This window comes from Anomaloglossus baeobatrachus, chromosome 4 (genome assembly GCF_048569485.1).
Source record: "Anomaloglossus baeobatrachus isolate aAnoBae1 chromosome 4, aAnoBae1.hap1, whole genome shotgun sequence".
Lineage (NCBI taxonomy): Eukaryota > Metazoa > Chordata > Amphibia > Anura > Aromobatidae > Anomaloglossus > Anomaloglossus baeobatrachus.
Window position 1 is genome coordinate 233,794,121 of NC_134356.1, and position 18,569 is coordinate 233,812,689.

The window sequence follows — 18,569 nt, forward strand, 5'->3', positions numbered from 1 at the left end:
TAGGTCCAAAAAATCTATGTTTTTTTCTCTCACTAAGGGGGAAAAATTAAGACCCCAATTGTTGAATCAATCATCATGAACGCGACCTTGGCTTGGTCGGAGGCAAACAAGTGCGGCAGCTGCTTGAAATGGAGAGAGCACTGATTGATGAATCCCCTGCAGGTCTTGGGATCTCCGGCGTACCGGGGCGGTGAGGCCAAACGAAGTCTGGAAGCATCCGAGGAGGCTGCCACGGGAGCTGTGGCCGTGGATTGTACAGTGGAAGCTCGAGATGCTGAAGATGTGACCGACGCTTGTAGCGTGTTCAGGCGGGCGTCCACAGAAGACATGAAGTTTAGCTGGCGTGTGAGTTCCTCCTGCAAGGCTGCTAGTGCTTCGGCGGGATCCATGGCCTGTTCTTACTGTTAGGGCCAGGTGGACGGGCGGACCCAGGAGGTGGATCCACTGGGCCGAACACCTTACTGAAGGCAAGGGGTCTGGTAGCCGGAGCACAACAGGTAGCAGGACAGTCCGTTAGAAAGAGTGGAATGTAGAAGTCCCTGGGACCACGGAGTCACTGATGGTAGTCCGGGTGACGGAGCTCAGGTTCGGAGGCCGAGATGTTGTCAGGCAGATTCCGGAACCGATGGAGCGAGAGGACGGATCACCACAGGGATCAGAGATGGTACGGACTGACGGGATGGCAGATAGTCAGCGTTCGGGGTTCGGGAATCGGCAGGACCGGATGGCGAGGCAGGAGCGGCTCTAGAAGAGAGATAGGTAAGTATACTAGCAGAGACAAGGAGACCTGACTCCTAGCTTAGGAAACACGAAGAACAGGCCCCGCCCACTTGGACATTAAACCCCTTTATACCCTGTACCTGTATGTTCAATATCCTGTCTGTGGACGCTGGCCCTTTAAGAAAGGGTCAATGACCGCGCGCGCGCCCTAATGCGCATGCGCGAGGCCCGGGTGCCAGAAGCCAGGGCAGGGAGCGGCGAACAGGAGGCAGGGGAGCCGGGCTGGAGCGAAGCTGCCGGCGGACGCTGGGAGCGGGGACCGGGACGCCTGGGGATCATAGGTGAGGAGGCCTGGGGGCTGTGGAGCAGGGGACGCCGGACAGTGGAGCCGGGAGGCGAGCCAGGGAAGCCGGGGAGCATGGCAGGGGAGCCGGGGAGCTGGGCAGAGGACCCGGGGAGCGTGACAATATACCATATATACACACAGCCACATATACTATAAATACACAAAGGCACATATATACAAGAACGTATACAAGCACATAAACACACAGGCATATATACTATATATACACAGGCACAAATACTATATATACACAGACACATTTACACATATACTATATATTCACACAGGCACATATACACAAACTATTTATGCACACAGATGCATATACTATATACATACATGCACATACAAATATACTAAATATACACACAGGCACATATACACATAAGCCCATATACTATATATACATAGAGGCACATACACATATATACAGGAACATACACAGGCACATATACTATATATACACACATAGGCACATATACTATTTATGCACAGAGATACATATACTATATACGCACAGACACATACACACATCATATATGCATTCACATACACACATATACTATATATACACAGACACAATTATATACAGTACAAGCAACATAGGTATGTAAAAACAAACAGACAGATCCAACAAGTATATAAACACTTGTGTTTCTTTGGAAGTTGCTGATAACCCCATGGAGTTTATACTGGGCTTCCTCTCCTGCTGTGGATGTGGAGCTGTGCAGCCTCATTTTCCAGCTCCGCCCTCCTTTCCTGCAGGAATCAGCTCCTCTTTGGCTGCGGCCTCCATTCTCTCCTGAGTGGTGAGTCCCGGGCATCTTCTCCCCTGCATTCTTAGCTGATGGAGTGGCAGAGTGAACTCCAGAGCAGAGCTGCAGGGGAGCTTTCCATAGGAAGGGCCACTTACTGGTTCTAGGGCCCATAAGCATTCACCAGTTTCCTAGTGAGTCAGTTAGACCCTGGAAATATATAATTTTTATTGTAGTCCATGTCCCTCCTCTAGTTGTGAGGGACCCTCCTCGCAGGATGCACCAAGTATATGTCCGCCACTGGATAAGACATATTACCAAGTTTATTATTTTCATGTGTGCAATTGAGTCTTTACTTGGTGGGGGGATTGTATGCACTCTATGGTACTTTACGTGAAATGGTTGATTTCTCCGCTTGGTAATCCAATAAAGTTAATAGATAACCTTTCTACTTTATTTCAGCTGGCATGTCTTGGGGAAACCATTGAACCTAGTGTCTTACAATCTGTGGGGTCATCAGCTGAACCATCTCTCAATAACATATACTTACCGCAAATTTGTTTATTGGCAAAAGTACAAATGAGAATAGGTAAGTGAGGCCCATGTATAGCAGGCATCCTTTCTGACTTTCAGACCCCTGTTTTGTGTTTCTTGTATATTTTATAAGGAGACCATTGTTGACTCCGCATAAAAATAGGTCTAATTATCTATACAAATGCAGCTATCATATTGATTCTAAAATGGGCCTCTCTGTAGACAGCGATCAATGAGCTTATGTTCTTCTCTCTGTGTCACCCAGACTAGAATAGTAATTGTTTGGATCTTTACAAAGGGCAAAAGGGGGAAACAAACTGATGCAAAATTACCTACTGAATGCTTCTATCTCTTGGCTGTTATCCAGCCTTCATTACATTTATGAACTGCTCTGCTGTAGACGATTTCTTCTCATTTGCAAATCTGTAAAATACATTTATAAACAGGACAATCATTCTCTACATAACTTTTTTTCTTAGAAATCAGTTTGCTTTTATCTGCAAGTCAAGCATCTTTATATAGGAGACACGGACCTCACTATCAGATCAATTTCCCCATCGAGTAGTGCAGGGTCCTCTGCATAGCAGACACCATCGACTCCTGATGGACCACATTGACTTACAGGTTGCTCTAAAGTGCTTGTCATTTTCAGGAAAATAATAGCACTACATGCAAAGCTGTTTTTCCTGTGAAACATGACGGAATTTGTAATGGCTCCACTGCTAATGAGAACATAGCCTCACGAAAACTGAGTTTCTTGGTGACAGCTGCCAATCAACGTCAAGCTTTTAATTTTTAAACTGCTCTAAAATTAGACAAGCTGTGTTGTTATCCATTCCTACAGGCAACAAAGACAATTTTTCATAAGCGATAGTCTTATTTTGGGTTTTGAGTAGTGTCATGATCATATAGCTTGCATATCAGCAAAAATTTAAAGGGAACCTGTCACGTTGTACATGCAGTCCGATCTGTGGATAGAATGGTATAGAAAAGGAGAAGCTGGGCACAATATACAAGTGCATCTCAATAAATTAGAATATCATCAAAAAGTTAATTTATTTCAGTAATTCAATACAAAAAGGGAAACGCATATATTATATAGAGTCATTACACACAGAGTGATCTATTGCAAGTGTTTATTTCTGTTAATGTTGATGATTATGGCTTACAGCCAATGAAAACCCAAAAGTCATTATCTCAGAAAATTAGAATATTATATAAGACCAACTAAAAAAATTATTTTAAACTCAGAAATGTTGGCGCCTTCTGAAAAGTCTGTACAGTAAATGCACTCAATACTTGGTCGGGTCTCCTTTTGCATGAATTACTGCATCAATGCGGCGTGGCATGGAGGCGATCAGCCTGTGGCACTGCTGAGGTGTTAAGGAAGCCCAGGTTGCTTTGATAGCAGCCTTCAGTTTGTCTGCATAATTTTTTTTTTTTTCTTTACAAAGCCCTCCTTTTAGTGCAGAAAATGACTTGTTTTATTTTTATTATTTGCACTTTTAAACATTGCAGAATTGCACTTTTTTTTTTCTTTAACTGCACGTGTCTGTTTATAACACTTTTTCTCTCATCTTCCTTTTGACAATACACCATAGTTTCTCTATGGGATTTAGGTCAGGCGAGTTTACTGGCCAATCAAGCACAGTGATACTGTATTTATTAAACCAGGTATTGGTACTTTTGGCAGTATGGACAGGTGCCAAGTCCTACTGGAAAATGAAATTTCCTTTTCCAAAAAGTTAGTCGGCAGAGGGAAACATGAAGTGCTCTAAAATTTCATGGTAGACGGCTGCGCTAACTTTGGTCTTGATAAAACACAGTGGACCTACATCAGCAGATAACATGTCTCCCCAAACCATAACTGATTGTGGAATTCTTCACACTGGACCTCAAGCAGCTTGGATTGTGGCCTCTTCACTCTTCCTCCAGACTCTGGGACCTTGATTTCCAAATGAAATGCAAAATTTACTTTCAAATGAAAACAACACCTTGGACCACTGAGCAGCAGTCCAGTTCTTGTTCTTCTTTGCCCAGGTAAGACGCTTCTGGCGTTGTCTATTGGTCATGAGTGGCTTGACACAAGGAATAAGACAGTTGTAGCCCATGTCCTGAATACATTTGTGTGTGTGGCTCTTGAAGCACTGACTCCAGCAGCAGTTCACTGGCCTTTTTTTAACAATCCTCTCCCGGTTGCTTGTGTACCTTTTTCTACCACACTTTTTCTTTTCACTCAACTTTCCATTAATATGCTTGGATACATAACTCTGTGAACAGCCAGCTTTTTTTAGCAATGACCTTTTGTGGCTTGCCCTCCTTGTGGAGTGTGCCAATGACTGCCTTCGGAATATCTGTCAAGTCAGCCGTCTTTCCCATGATTGTGTAGTCTACTGAACCAGACTAAGGGACCATTTTAAACACTTAAGAAGCCTTTGCAGGTGTTCTGTGGTAATTATTCTAATTTTCTAAGATAATGACTTTTGGGTTTTCATTGGCTGTAAGCCATAATCATCAACATTAACAGAAATAAACACTTAAAATAGATCCCTCTGTGTGTAATGACTCTATATAATATATGCGTTTCTCTTTTTGTATTAAATTATTGAAATAAATTCACTTTTTGATGATATTCTAATTAATTGAGATGCACTTTTATTGTATTGTGGTAAAAAATTTATTTTAACTTTGATTTAATTGAAATCCCTAGTATCTGTATGTGTAGGAGTCCAGTGGGTGGTCCTAATAGTTGTTAACGCCCACTGAACTCATATATACAAGCATCAGTGATTTCAATAAATATAATACAAGTTATACTCCCTTTTCCCACAGAAATGTGTATCAATCTGATCAGCTCCCTCTGCTCTAGAACACATCAGATATACCTGCAGATCAGATACCATTTTCAAAATGACAGGTTCCTTTTAATTATGTTTTCCATATCTCAAGTCCATCCAAACAAAAAACATACTTTCTCCTGCTACCATAAGAAGTGTGAAACTTGCTTACATATTTTTGCATACAGTTTTCCAAGAATAAGAGATTCACAAGTATCTACTTTTAAAGAGGATCTATCACTTGCAATACATATGTAATTATCGCCCACTCTTCTCAGTATATTGCCCGATTCTCTATTGCATTATTATCTTTTTTTTCGCGTTTTGGGTGTTTCTCGCCAGTTTTTCATTTGCGCCTGTGTTAAAGTCTATAACATGTGTTTGGCTGCTTTTTTTTCTAATCATTATTGTGGGCAGGATTAGGGATTTTCCGATGTTTTCACTGATTCATCAATTGTGACTCTTTAAAAGTTCCCTTTTTTGGCGCAGAACTATTAAGTTTGCACCTGAAGTGATTTTATGTACGTCTGAATTTTTTTTTTATTTTAAGCCAAACCTGGTAACTTTTTTATCCTAAAAAAGTCTCACGGAAACGTTAAAAACAGAAATAAAGAATCATTTGAGCAATTTTAAAGATTTTGGTTGAAAAAACATCAATGAATACCAAAAGAATGAAAGAGACCTAAAAAACTGCAAATGAATAGAATCCATAGTATTTTGTTCTTTTATGCTAACTGAGCATAATCCTCATGAAGACTCCCAGAGAGAAGAGTTGATAATGACCAGTTGGCTAACAAGACTAGAATAGTGTAAAAGGAAGAGCTATCCATATCTTAGGCAAAAAGAGGACCAGGTAAAAGAGAAAAACAATATCAGATTCAGGACAACGGTGTCATTTATACAAGGTAAAAGAAAAATTAGTTATTTGTATAAAATGATAGCTCTTCTTTAAGTTAGACAGATATCACATTAGAAAAATGGTGGTTTCTCCAGCTTTCTTCTTCCGCACCCTTAGTTCAGCTGGGAGTGATGCACTGTAAATGGGAATGTGTTGCCAGACACCATTGACGTAACTTCTCCAAGGATAAAAGAATCAGCAATGTTGAAATTCATACGCCCGACTTCTGCTGCGGGGGGGAAAGCCTGGACATAATAGATGGTCATCATTATTTCATATAACATGGTCATCGCTATTTCGTAATAGACACTTTCTTCTTGGATGCACAACAATGGCATAAGTGTCTTGACAACTGGATAAGCTAACAGCATATACAATGTTGTCACGCTCCCGGTGTCCCAACAGCGCTCCTTACCTACTGAGCCGGTTTCACCATCCAGGCACCGCTCCATACCCACTGATCCGGTCGCACCTGCATTGCACTACTCCGTGCTCACTGATCCAGTCTCGCCATCGCACCACTGCTCCTTGCTCACTGGTCCAGTCCATGCATCCACCAGTCACGCCTGCCGCTCCCGCTCTTGCTCCCCTGAGTCCTGTTCCAGGTCTTAGGAGTCTGACTCTGACTGATGCCTCTGTAAAGGACCGGGCCGCGCCCACTCACCTGGTCTTATAGGCCCAGCACTGCTGCAACAGGAAATGACCTGAGGCTGTGCTGGGTATATAAGACTGGCCTTTCCGTGTGGGTGGGTCCTGATTATCGCTTGTGTTTTTTTGCTTTGTCTTATGAGCTAGGTGCTCAAGTCCTTTTGTTCCTGTTTCCTGTATTACTGCCTTAAAGTACGCTGTGACCCTAGTAACCTGGTCCTGTCTTTGCTTCCTGATACCTGCACCTGTTCCTGTACTGTCCTATGGGACTCCATGACCCTGGTGACCTAGTTCTTCCCGTTCCTGCCACGCTAGTGCTCCAGCTACCGTGTACCCTGCCCTCCAGGTGGGGTGCTCGGTCCAGTGGATCCACCTCCTGGGCCTACCAGTCCTCCCGGCCCTCACAAATGTCGAAAGGGTAAAAACCTTTACGCTTTCAGGCCAGGAGTGTAGATACCAGATAAGAATGTATATTGTCTATAATAATACATATTACCAGAAATGTGACTAATGATTCAACAAAAGAAAGGAATTCAACTTTGAGCTTATAAAACAAGAAACTTCCATGGTGTGTATCGTGTACTTCACGTTCCCCTACAAGTAGAGAATATTTAACACTTTCTGATTAATAGCTGATGCTTTTTTGAAATATTAAACAATAATTAAATTAAAATGATCATTATCTTGTTGTCGGGCAATGAGTAATAGTGCAGTTTTATCATTTGTTGCTTTTTAATTAACTATCCTTCCACTGCTTTTTATGTCAGTCATGTTGATTGTGTATTGGGCACACCTCCAGGGTAACTTTTTGTTTGTGCCAAAAAAATACTGAATTACTGTTGGCTTTACGTTACGAATTTAGACTCTAAAAATAATGTTTTTTTTCTCTCATTTATTTACAAGGTTCATTGCTATTATATTTGTATATTAACTGCACTGGTAATGTCATTTGGGAATGAATATAAACCTGCATATCCTTTTACCATGATAATTGATGGAACAACATCTTTTAATTGTCCTACTTGTGTCACGGTAGTAACGGAGTGACTGGAAATCAGGACTCCTGAACTGACCCTCAGGATAGAGGAGCTCCTAACTGTCCGTCATCCCAGAGGTACGCCGATAATGGCGAGGTCTGCACCCCAACATAACCCTAACTCCTAAGACGCCCTGGTCTTATACCCCCTCAGCCCCACTCCAGGAGGGGGCTGGGACTGGAGTGATAAATCCCCACATAAATAGACAGATAGGGGGAAACTGAAACTCACACTCACAGCAGTCAATCACGGAGGTAAAGACAATATGTGCACAGAGAGGAAATAAAAAAAGGAAGGAAATACACAACGACAAGGGTATCTCCACTACACACCACGATACCATACAACTGTGCTCCAGCAGGTGAATCCCCTTCACCAAGACCGATATTGCTTTTGCTATATTTGGCATAGAGGAACAGGACCCACCTTCTTTTAAAGGGCATAGGCACCTGTGATAGGTTTTTAGTAACCTGTGACCCCAGGAGCAACTAACAGGCTAGCAGGAATTAACTACACCAGACCGATCATCAGCGAGCTTAAAACTGGTCAACGCCCGGCTCTGCCTAAACCATACAGAAGCACCAGTTGGCGTGTCAGCCTCTGCAGTGTGAATAGAGTCCGAAGTCACCATGGCACCTGGTGTGTATAGAGCAGCATACCGCATGACAACATGGCATTTGAACCTCGTTTTAGTCTCTTCTCTATTTGTGCAAGAGCCAAAATATGGTATTTGTTTATTTGCTCATATACAGTCATATGAAAAAGTTTGGGCACCCAGTTAATGTTAACCTTTTTTTCTTTATAACAATTTGGATTTTTGCAACAGCTATTTCAGTTTTATATATCTAATAACTGATGGAGTGAGTAATATTTCTGAATTGAAATGAGGTTTATTGTACTTACAGAAAATGTGCAATCTGCATTTACACAAAATTTGACCGATGCAAAAGTATGGGCACCCGTATCAATTTCTTGATTTGAACACTCCTAACTACTTTTTACTGACTTACTAAAGCACTAAATTGGTTTTGTAACCTCATTGAGCTTTGAACTTCATAGGCAGGTGTATCCAATCATGAGAAAAGGTATTTAAGGTGGCCACTTGCAAGTTGTTCTCCTATTTGAATCTCCTATGAAGAGTGGCATCATGGGCTCCTCAAAACAACTCTCAAATGATCTGAAAACAAAGATTATTCAACATAGTTGTTCAGGGGAAGGATACAAAAAGTTGTCTCAGAGATTTAAACTGTCAGTTTCCACTGTGAGGAACATAGTAAGGAAATGGAAAAACACAGGTACAGTTCTTGTTACGCCCAGAAGTGGCAGGCCAAGAAAAATATCAGAAAGGCAGAGAAGAAGAATGGTGAGAACAGTCAAGGACAATCCACAGACCACTTCCAAAGACCTGCAGCATCATCTTGCTGCAGATGGTGTCAATATGTATCAGTCAACAATACAGCGCACGTTGCACAAGGAGAAGCTGTATGGGAGAGTGATGCGAAAGAAGCCGTTTCCGCAAGCATGCCACAGAGTCACCTGAGGTATGCAAAATTACATTTGGACAAGCCAGTTACATTTTGGAAGAAGGTCCTGTGGACTGATGAAACAAAGATTGAGTTGTTTGGTCATACAAAAAGGCGTTATGCATGGAGGCAAAAAAACACGTAATTCCAAGAAAAGCACTTGCTACCCACAGTAAGATTTGGTGGAGGTTCCATCATGCTTTGGGGCTGTGTGGCCAATGCACCGGGAATCTTGTTAAAGTTGAGGGTCGCATGGATTCAACTCAGTATCAGCAGATTCTTGACAATACTGTGCAAGAATCAGTGACGAAGTTGAAGTTACACAGGGGATGGATATTTCAGCAAGACAATGATCCAAAACACCGCTCCAAAGCTACTCAGGCATTCATGCAGAGGAACAAGTACAATGTTCTGGAATGGTCATCCCAGTCCCCAGGCCTGAATATCATTGAACATCTGTAGGATGATTTGAAGCGTGCTGTCCATGCTCAGCAACCATCAAACTTAACTGAACTGGAATTGTTTTGTAAACAGGAATGGTCAAATATACCTTTATCCAGGATCCAGAAACTCATTAAAAGCTACAGGAAGCGACTATAGGCTGTTATTTTTGCAAAAGGAGAATCTACAAAATATTAATGTCACTTTTATGTTGAGGTGCCCATACTTTTGCACCGGTCAAATTTTGTTTAAATGCAGATTGCACATTTTCTGTTCGTACAATAAACCTCATTTCAATCCAGAAATATTACTCAGTCCATCAGTTATTAGATATATGAAACTTAAATAGCTGTTGCAAAAACTCAAATTGTTATAAAAAAAAAAGGTTAACATTAATAGGGGTGCCCAAACTTTTTCATATGACTGTATTGACATTTTTCTGTTTTGTTACAAAAAGTCTGAACTTAAAGTACTTCCAATAGTCTGAGAGATATTTCTTCTGTCTCCATTCTTTGCAATAGTCAAAATTACTGTTATTGTGAACAGTTAGGCAAATTGAAGATTAAATGATCTCTAAAAGGCATAAAGTTAAAGATGACACATTTCCTTTCTAGGCAAAAAGAAAAAAATAATCTTTTACATTTTAAAAATTTCAAAAAGGAAAATGGGCCGATGCAAATGTTTGAACATCTTTGGAGATTTGTGTGCTCAGATAACTTTGACCAAGGTTTCAGACCTTAATTAGACTGTTATGGTTATGACTTGTTTATGAACATCGTTAGGAAAAGTCAGGTGATGGAAATTGCACAGCTTTATAGAAATGCAGCCTTTTAAGGAGCTGCCTAGCACTCTGAAAATGGTGGGGGCCCACAAAACAGGAGAAGGCGATAAGAAGATAGCAATATGTTTTTAAGTTGCCCTTCCTGGGTATGAAATGTAATTAAGAAATGACAATTAACAGCAACAGTGGCTGACAAAATAAGGTCTGGAAGACCAAGCTAAATTTCTGTGAGAGTTGCTCGTAGGATTGCTAGAGAGGCAAATCAGAGCCACTGTGTAACTTCAAAAAACCTTCAGGAAGATTTAGCTGACTTTGGAGTTGAGGTACATTGTTCTACTATTCAATGACATCTGCACAATTATGGCCTACACGATTATCCGCAATCCAACCACGCGCGCTTGCCACTTAGATCGCAATGTCCAATGTGGCAGGGATCGTGCCGTTACCCGCCACCATTGGTAGCTCCGTGACGCGATCACGGGGCTCCGATGGTTGCCATGGTAGCGATGGGTCATGTGATGACTCCTGTCGCTATAATGATGTACTTCCTTCAAGAGCTAACAGAGCGGCAGTTCTTAAAGGAACAGTGCATTTTTGCTGATCAGAGACGTGTAGCTCTGATCAATAGAAATGCACAAGCGATCAGACTGCTGACTCATAAAGTCCCCTAGGGAGACTAAAAATGTAAAAAAAGTTTTTAAAAATATGACAAAATAAAAAACCCTAAGTTTTCAAATCACCCCCCCCATTCAACTTATTGAAAATAAAATAGTTAAAAAAATATACACATATTTGGCATCGCCGAGTTCAGAATTTCCCGATCTATAAAAGTATAAAATCAGTTAATCTGATCGGTACACGGTGTGACAAGAAAAAAATCCCAAACGCCAAAATTACATTTTTTGGTCGCCACAAAAATTTTTTAAAAATGCAATAACAGGTGATCAAAACACAGCATCCGTACAAAAATTTAATAATTAAAACCGCCAGTTCAAGACGCAAAAAAATAAGCTGTCACTGAGCCCCAGATCCCAAAACATGAGAACACTACTGGTCACGGAAAATGGAGGCAAAAGCACAATTCTTTTTTGTGGACAAACTACTGATTTTTTTTAACCCCTTTAGATAAAGTAGAAGTACACGTTTGGTATCTACAAACTCATACCAACCTGAGGCATCACACCGACACATCAGTTTTACCATATAGTGAACACTGTGAAGAAAATACCCCAGAAACAACTGTGCAAATGCATTTTGTTTGTAATTTCACAGCACTTGGAATTTTTTCCCGTTTTCCATTGTACTATATATAAAAGCTTATTTAAGGTGATATATGTCTGTATTATGAAATTTAGCTATATAGATTAATATAAAGTGAGAGGTCATTTAAAGGGATGGGTATTCCATTGATATTTATGAGACAATGTTTTGTCCAGTAAGATTTACCATCCTCTTTATCTGGCAGGTTGTTTTCTTTGGTATACAGTGAAAATACATTCACATGGATTTATTTTCTGTCCATGCAATCTTCTGTTCCCAAAAATGACACAAAATATAACTTTGTCATTATGTTGTTTAGAGAAAATAATGATTATAAATGATTATTTTCTCCAGGGCGCATTCTTATTCTCCAAGCAAATTCTTCTTCGGAATCATCTGTTAATCCATCTTACATTTTGCCAAGTCTGAATTTGTACAACATCGCATTAGGGATATGTCGATTGTCTGCATTTCGACAAAGGGACTTGGAAGCTGAGTTGCTCTTTTTGAAAGGTATTGTAACTGGTCGTTAGATACTTCAAGGAAATATCTCAAGAAAGGTGTGTGAGGTATATAACAACATGCCGTGGGGCTCAGTTATCAACCAAATTTCATGAGGGTCATCGCCTTATGAGCTATGGCTTTTCCAAAATAAAGTTTGTTCTAACTAGAGATGAGCGAACCGGTCCCGGTTCGGCTCGAGGCGGTTCGCCGAACGGGGGGTCTGGCTCGAGTTCGGCTCGTCGAACGTTCGACGAACCGAACTCGAGCCCATAGGAAACAATGGCAGGCAATCACAAACACAGTAAAACACCTAGAAAACACCCTCAAAGGTGTCCAAAAGGTGACAAACAACTCACAACACAACACAAACACATGGGAAAGTGACAAGGACATGTACTCATGCGAAAACAAAACAGCTGGACAAGGAAAAAGAGGAGGACACACAGATATAGGCATGGCACGCCCTTCTAAAGTCATGTAAAACACCGCAAGGTGACTCCAAGCGGAGTCTCCCTTTTTTCCAAAAATTGGGCCCCACACACCCACCCCTTCAGTGGCAGCAGTTGTGCCCCAGTTGTACACTTCACAGCTAGATTTGCATCAAGCACATTCAAAAATACGCCATTCTTATCCGTCCCCAGGATGACACCGGGGTAGGTAGCAAAGTCTTTCCTGATCCCAGCTCTGTTCATCTTGGCTTCTTTTAAAAACACAGCAAGCAAGGGTTACTCCAAGCGGAGTCTCCCTTTTTTCCAAAAATTGGGCCACACAGACACCCACCCCATCAGTGGCAGCACTTGGGCCCTAGTTGCAAACAGGATGTTTTGATTTGCATCAAGCACATTCAAAAATACGCTATTCTTAGCCGTCCCCAGGATGACACTGGGGTAGGTAGCAAAGTCTTTGCTGACCCATGACTTGTTCATCTTGGCTTCTTTTAAAAACAATGTAAGCAAGGGTTACTCCAAGCGGAGTCTCCCCTTTTTTCCAAAAATTGGGCCCCACACACACCCACCCATTCAGTGGCAGCAGTTGTGCCCCAGTTGTACACTTCACAGCTAGATTTGCATCAAGCACATTCAAAAATACGCCATTCTTATCCGTCCCCAGGATGACACCGGGGTAGGTAGCAAAGTCTTTCCTGATCCCAGCTCTGTTCATCTTGGCTTCTTTTAAAAACACAGCAAGCAAGGGTTACTCCAAGCGGAGTCTCCCTTTTTTCCAAAAATTGGGCCACACAGACACCCACCACATCAGTGGCAGCACTTGGGCCCTAGTTGCAAACAGGATGTTTTGATTTGCATCAAGCACATTCAAAAATACGCTATTCTTAGCCGTCCCCAGGATGACACCGGGGTAGGTAGCAAAGTCTTTCCTGATCCCAGCTCTGTTCATCTTGGCTTCTTTTAAAAACACAGCAAGCAAGGGTTACTCCAAGCGGAGTCTCCCTTTTTTCCAAAAATTGGGCCACACAGACACCCACCCCATCAGTGGCAGCACTTGGGCCCTAGTTGCAAACAGGATGTTTTGATTTGCATCAAGCACATTCAAAAATACGCTATTCTTAGCCGTCCCCAGGATGACACTGGGGTAGGTAGCAAAGTCTTTGCTGACCCATGACTTGTTCATCTTGGCTTCTTTTAAAAACAATGTAAGCAAGGGTTACTCCAAGCGGAGTCTCCCCTTTTTTCCAAAAATTGGGCCCCACACACACCCACCCATTCAGTGGCAGCAGTTGTGCCCCAGTTGTACACTTCACAGCTAGATTTGCATCAAGCACATTCAAAAATACGCCATTCTTATCCGTCCCCAGGATGACACCGGGGTAGGTAGCAAAGTCTTTCCTGATCCCAGCTCTGTTCATCTTGGCTTCTTTTAAAAACACAGCAAGCAAGGGTTACTCCAAGCGGAGTCTCCCTTTTTTCCAAAAATTGGGCCACACAGACACCCACCACATCAGTGGCAGCACTTGGGCCCTAGTTGCAAACAGGATGTTTTGATTTGCATCAAGCACATTCAAAAATACGCTATTCTTAGCCGTCCCCAGGATGACACCGGGGTAGGTAGCAAAGTCTTTCCTGATCCCAGCTCTGTTCATCTTGGCTTCTTTTAAAAACACAGCAAGCAAGGGTTACTCCAAGCGGAGTCTCCCTTTTTTCCAAAAATTGGGCCACACAGACACCCACCCCATCAGTGGCAGCACTTGGGCCCTAGTTGCAAACAGGATGTTTTGATTTGCATCAAGCACATTCCAAATCCACAAGCATTTACTCTCCCCAGGATGACACAGGGGTAGTAAATTCCTTCTGGATCCATGACTTGTTCATTTTGATGAACGTCAGTCTGTCCACATTGTCACTGGACAGACGCGTGCGCTTATCTGTCAGCACACACCCAGCAGCACTGAATACACGTTCAGAGACAACGCTGGCAGCTGGACACGACAAAATCTCCAAGGCGTAAGTTGCGAGCTCTGGCCATTTTTGTAGGTTTGAAGCCCAAAAGGAGCAAGGCTCCAGTTGCACAGTCATGGCATCGATGTTCATTTGGAGATACTCCTGTATCATCCTCTCCAGCCGTTGACTATGTGTCAGACTTGTTGTCTCTGGTGGCCTTGCAAAAGAGGGTCTAAAAAAATTATGAAAAGATTCCATAAAATTGCTGTTACCGGCACCAGAAAAGGTCCTACTGGTACGGGTAGACTGTTGAAGATGACGAGACCGTCCCATGTTTGTCAAGTTACAACTGGGAGATTCACTCCCTGCACCTGCACGGTTGTTTGGTGGAAAAGCCGAGCTAAGATCTAGTAACAGCTTCTGCTGATACTCCTGCATACGTGCGTCCCTTTCTATGGCTGGAATTATGTCACAAAATTTGGACTTGTACCGGGGATCTAATAGTGTGGCAATCCAGTAGTCATCATCACTTCTAATTTTGACAATACGACTGTCATGTTGGAGGTAGTGCAACAAAAAGGCACTCATGTGTCTTGCGCAGCCATGCGGACCAAGTCCATGCTGTGTTTGTGGCATAGAGGTGCTACCCGTTCTTTCTTCCTCTGACATCTGACCCCAACCTCTTTCAACTGAAATTTGACCAAGGTCTCCCTCATCCGCTGAGTCTTCCATGTCCATGGACAGTTCGTCCTCCATTTCTTCATGTTCTCCTGCACCTTGCTCAACATTTCGCCTGCTACTATGCGCCCTTGTCGATCCCTGTCCCCCATGGTCCCATGCCTGCTGCGTTGGTGATGATGAACGTCTGGACCTTCGTGATGTTGTTGTCCCTTGCGCATATGAATCCTCCTGTAGTTCCTCCCCTTCATGTTGTCCCACCCCCTGACTCCGAATAGTGTTTAGCGTGTGCTCCAGCATGTAAATGACTGGAATCGTCATGCTGATAATGGCATTGTCAGAGCTAAACATATTCGTCGCCATGTCGAAACTGTGCAGAAGGGTGCATAGGTCCTTGATCTGAGACCACTCCATCAGGGTGATCTGCCCCACCTCTGCATCTCGTTGGCCCAGGCTATACGTCATGACGTATTGCACCAGGGCTCTGCGGTGCTGCCACAGTCGCTGTAACATGTGGAGAGTTGAATTCCAGCGTGTCGCCACATCGCATTTCAGGCGATGAACCGGCAGGCCGAAAGACTTCTGGAGCGATGCAAGTCGCTCTGCTGCGGCGCTTGAACGGCGGAAGTGAGCTGACAGTTTTCGTGCCCTGTTCAGAAGGCCATCTAGGCCGGGATAGTGTGTTAAAAATTGCTGCACGACAAGGTTCAACACGTGAGCCATACAAGGTACGTGTGTCACCTTGCCCAGGCGAAGTGCCGCACCCAGGTTTGCAGCATTGTCGCACACGGCCTTACCAGGCTGCAGTTTGAGTGGAGACAACCATTTATTAAACTCGGACCGCAAAGCTGACCACAACTCCTCAGCTGTGTGACTCTTATTACCAAGACATGTCAAGCTAAAGACCGCCTGATGCCGTTGCGCTCTGCTGCCAGCATAGTAATGAGGGGTGCGTGATTCCTTCTGCGCAGTGAGAACGCTGGTGGCCTGACCAGGCAGGCTTGGGGCGGAGGTGGAGGACCCAGATGAGGTGGAGGATGCAGAAGCAGTGGCGGAACTTGGACAGACAGAGGATTGACACACAAGTCGTGGGGACGGCAAGACTTGTGCAGCAGACCCTTCACCATCTATCACCATAGTTACCCAGTGCCCAGTCAGCGACATGTAACGTCCCTGTCCATGCTTACTGGTCCAAGTATCGGTGGTGAAATGCACCCGTTCACACACAGAGTTTCTCAAGGAAGCGGTGATGTTGTGTGCGACATGCTGGTGTAGCGCGGGCACACCTTTCTTAGAGAAGTAGTGGCGACTAGGCATCTGGTACTGGGGCACAGCGACAGACATAAGGTCTCTAAAATCCTGTGTGTCCACTAGGCGGAAAGGCAGCATTTCGGTAGCCAACAGCTTACAGAGGGATAGAGTCAACCTCTTAGCTTTGTCATGGGTCGGAGGAAGTGGCCTTTTATTTGACCACATCTGAGGGACAGAGATCTGGCTGCTGTGTGTAGACGGTGTTGAGTAGGGTGTCCCTGGAAAAATGCTGGTTTGTGAGGAAAGTGCAGGCGGAGACATGATGTTGCCTTCATCCAACGTTGGTGCTATCGATGTCTGAGAGAGCTGTACACACTCACTTGTTTCCCCTTCCAAACCAACTGACGACCTTACAAGCAAACTGCCTGTTGCGGTTACAGTGGTGGAAGTTTTGCGTGGAAAAACAGGTGTGACAGCTGTCCCCACAGTCCTAGAAGATGAAGAGCGCGCGGATGCACTGGAAGGGGCGGGCGGTGGATGGTTCGCTCCGCTAGGCCGCATTGCAGCACGGTGAGCTTCCCACCGGGACTTATGATATTTAGTCATGTGACGATTCATGGAAGAAGTTGTCAAACTGCTGAGGTTTTGACCTCTACTAACAGAATCATGACAAATGTTACATATCACATGAGTTGGGCGATCTTTTTCGATGTGAAAAAAGGACCAGGCTAGGCAAGGCTTAGAGGCCATGCGACCTGTTGATCCACCCCGAATAATGCTCATAGGCAGAGTGGTGGCTGAGGATGCAGTTGTAGACGTGCTACCAGTGCTCCGACTCTGTCCAGGAAGGCGCAAGGTAACTTCGTCGTCGGTTGCATCCTCCTCCACCGCCTCTGTTGACCTCCTCGAGTGCCTGACTGGGGGTTGACAGTAGGTGGGATCTAGAACGTCATCATCAATTGTTGTGTTTGCACTCCCCTCCCCCTCAGACCGAGCCTCTTCTTGCCCTGACGGAATATTTAAGTTGTCATCCCAATCGGGTATCTGCGTCTCATCTTCATCAGTATGTTCCTCATTGTCTATAACCACAGGTGTTACAGTTTGTGACAAAGGGTCAACATTATGCTCAGAAACTTGGTCCTCACGGCCTGAATCTGAGTCACAAAGGTTCTGGGCATCACTGCAGACCATTTCCTGTTCTGTACTCACTGTAGCTTGGGAGCAGACCTCTGATTCCCAGGCTATAGTGTGACTGAACAGCTCTGCAGACTCAGCCATCTCAGTTCCACCATACTGTGCAGGGCTGATGGAGACTTCAGAGCTGGGAGAAAGCAAGTTTGATTGGGATGACAACTCAGAGGACTGGTGTTTTTTGGATGCGGTACTTGAAGTGGCAGAGAGGGCACTTGTTGGACCACTTGAGATCCATTCAAGCATTTTCCTTTTTTGCCCATCATCTACCTTTGTTCCTGTTGTTCGTGTCCGTAACAAAGGGAGCACATCGGATTGTCCACGGTAAGTAGTAGACATCTTACTTTTGCTGGTAGATGGTCTATCTTCAGCAGATGATAATGGAGCTTTGCCACCTTCCCCACGGACAAAACCTTTTTTGCCTTTTCCACCACGCCTCTTCCCCTTTCCACCAGCATCTGTCATTTTGCCACTCATGTTGATTGCGACAAGATTGTGGACTGAAAATGTGGTAGTAAAAATTGAGAGGTGGTGAAGATTGCAGTGGTGGTCTAGCTTTATTAACAGCAGAATAATAAAGAATAAATATCCCTGACAATGCAACTTAGTTATAATTAGTTGGAGTGTGCAACGCAGGCAGACGTGCTGCAAATGTCTTTGCACTAGTGGGACTATAGCAAAGTCCAATAGCCACGTATAGGATGCCACTAGGTACACTGAGTGTTTGCTAGTATAATGGCTTGGTTAGAATGAGTTGTAGTGTGCAACG

The 18,569-nt window shown here is 43.6% G+C and overlaps 1 protein-coding gene across 2 annotated transcripts in view; it reads left to right on the forward strand.

Moving 5' to 3' along the window:
* The window catches only part of CFAP54 (cilia and flagella associated protein 54), a 680,590-nt gene that overhangs the window by 541,176 nt on the left and 120,845 nt on the right, over window positions 1-18,569 (forward strand). The window contains exons 57-58 of one of the 2 annotated variants that reach the window (XM_075344743.1): window positions 2,284-2,410; window positions 12,135-12,293. In XM_075344743.1, the coding sequence (XP_075200858.1) occupies window positions 2,284-2,410; window positions 12,135-12,293 (286 nt within the window). The remainder of the gene's footprint in view (window positions 1-2,283; window positions 2,411-12,134; window positions 12,294-18,569) is intronic. The other variant, XM_075344744.1, reaches the window with a different exon arrangement.